The sequence below is a fragment of the Triticum urartu genome, chromosome 4A (genome assembly GCF_056163025.1).
Source record: "Triticum urartu cultivar PI428250 chromosome 4A, HENAU_Tu73, whole genome shotgun sequence".
NCBI lineage: Eukaryota > Viridiplantae > Streptophyta > Magnoliopsida > Poales > Poaceae > Triticum > Triticum urartu.
Window position 1 is genome coordinate 174,010,641 of NC_141876.1, and position 2,235 is coordinate 174,012,875.

Sequence of the window (2,235 nt, forward strand, 5' to 3'; positions counted from 1 at the left end):
TCGTTTTCATCCATAGGAATTGTCACATTTGATCAAATCTTGCTACTTTGGGGAAACCCTAGTTTTGGCTTGGATTTGGAAATTTGTGTTGAATCATGTTATGTTTCTTTGCTAATTTGGTATGGTTAGGCTTTCATAGTATGCTAGGGTTAGGGTTATGTTTGTTTGATGTTGGTGTTAGGGTTATGCTATGATTAGGGTTGTGGTTATTGTTAAGTGGGGGTTAGGGTTAACCAAGAATTCTCGGTTTTGTAGGCATGGCTTCATCCGGTTCCATGATGAGGCCACCGTGTGCTAACCAAGAAGACATGCCGAACAAGTGGGAGGACGCATCTTTGGACAAGGCGAAGGAGAAAGATGTCAATATCCCGCCATGTTGGTGTGGAGATGTTTGCAAGGTGAAGGTGTCCACCGACCGAAAGAAATCATGGACGGAAGGGCGGAGATATTTTGTATGCCCGAACTATGCTTATGATCGTGCACTTCCAACTAATGCCTATGACCAACCACCGGTAAGCTCGAGAAGTAAAATGTTACTCTCAAATGTGTGTCAACACTAACAAAAATGTTGTATGCAGTCACCGCCTCCTCTATGCAAGTACTTCACGTGGATAGATCTTGAAGTGCCAGAAGATGTCAAAAAGGACCAATACCAAGATTGTCTTAGGCGGCAACGGTGGTTCAAAGAATCGTTTCGAAGAGGCTTGGAGGAAGAGCGTCGTCAGAAGGAGAGGATGGAGCGAAAGAAACGAGAGGAGGAGAGGGCACGCCAAGCGAAACTTGCTTGTGAGGAGGAGAGGGAAAGAAAGCTTGCAAAAGCTCGCGAGGCGCAAGAGGAGGACTTGGCACGTGACAAGAAGGGGAAATGGCCTCGCTCTACTCAGTAGGGATTTCGCTTCGGTGCACTCGTCATCAACTATCTTCTACTCGGCACGTGACAAGATGGGGAAATGGTCTGGCTCTCATCAGCTGTTTTCTTGATCTCGGTGCACTGCGGATGAGAAAGAATGAACACGTTAGCCATTCAAACATGTGTAATACGGCCAACGGGAAAGTAAAGAAGGAACACTTTACCACATAGTTAATCACCGGAACAGCAGGGACTCCGTGCCCTACCCTGACATCTCTATTGTACTTCCCCTTTGATAGATCCTCAAAGTTTACGGGTTCTTCAAGAATATCCTCATTATATGCCAGCGGTCATATCTCAACTCGAGTATTTTCAAGAAGCCATCGTATGTAGTTATTAAAAGCAAGTGGACTATGCTCACGAAGCTTGGCGCGTGCACTGCTACGAGCTTGCTCCACACAAAGCTGGAAGCGGGTAACATACGAAGCATGATGCTTGTCCCAGTTCTTTATCTTCCGCTGCCTTCTCCTGTCCAACATGCATGGTACAAAACCAAACATTAGCAAAATCAAGAAGGAGTGACGATGCTTAGTCAATACGGTTCATGCTCTCTTACCTATGAAGTGCTTTGTCCATATCCACCCATTCCGGCAGGTGAGGCTGGAACAGACCAAACTGACGAAACACGCGATGTGGCAAATGAAACTCAACCGCCCAGTTGCATATCAGTGGACACCGCATAAGCCAGAGATCCCTATCCCACAAGCACATCGGGTTGATGGAAAACTCCTCGGTGTACCCAAGTCTGTCATCGGCGCCATATGGCTGCCATACCACCTATGAAATAGGGCAACAATGCAAAATTGGTGACTTTTTTTAGGCAAGCATGAGAAATGACTGAAGTAATGACCTCGTTACCTGCTCAGGCGTAATCGTGTCCAACTCGGCAATGTACTTTTGGTACATGAGATTGACATCGTTCGTCATCTCGGAAACCACATCCCACTTGTAAGCCCAAGTGGGGCGCTGTAATTCGTCATCTTCATCTTTATACTAAGGATTAAACTTGACGCTCTTTGGGCGTTGTAACATCCCAAAATTCTATATTTTGGAATGTTATATTAAATAAATAAATAGTATTGTTTGTTTGATTGTTGTGTGATGGATTGTGTGAAATTATTTTATTTTCACGAGAATTAAAACATTTTCTAATCATGTTATAAAAGTTGGGTAACATTTTGTCCAATAAAGAAAACTATGGTTGGGGAAGTTTATTCAAGAAAATCAAAGGGCTTTAATTTTTTTTGACTTTTTTTTTGAAATATTGGAAACCACAATCACAATTTTGGAGTGAGAATAAGATGACTTTCTCAAATGTGGTGGAT

At 43.6% G+C, this 2,235-nt stretch overlaps 1 protein-coding gene across 1 annotated transcript; it reads left to right on the top strand.

Annotated features, from left to right (window-relative positions):
* Positions 1-257: 257 nt before the first annotated feature.
* Positions 258-887, top strand: LOC147975289 (uncharacterized). Its single transcript, XM_087520347.1, has 2 exons — positions 258-512; positions 579-887. Exons 1-2 carry the CDS (start codon positions 258-260, stop codon positions 885-887), a joined length of 564 nt encoding a protein of 187 aa, XP_087376473.1.
* Positions 888-2,235: the final 1,348 nt, after the last annotated feature.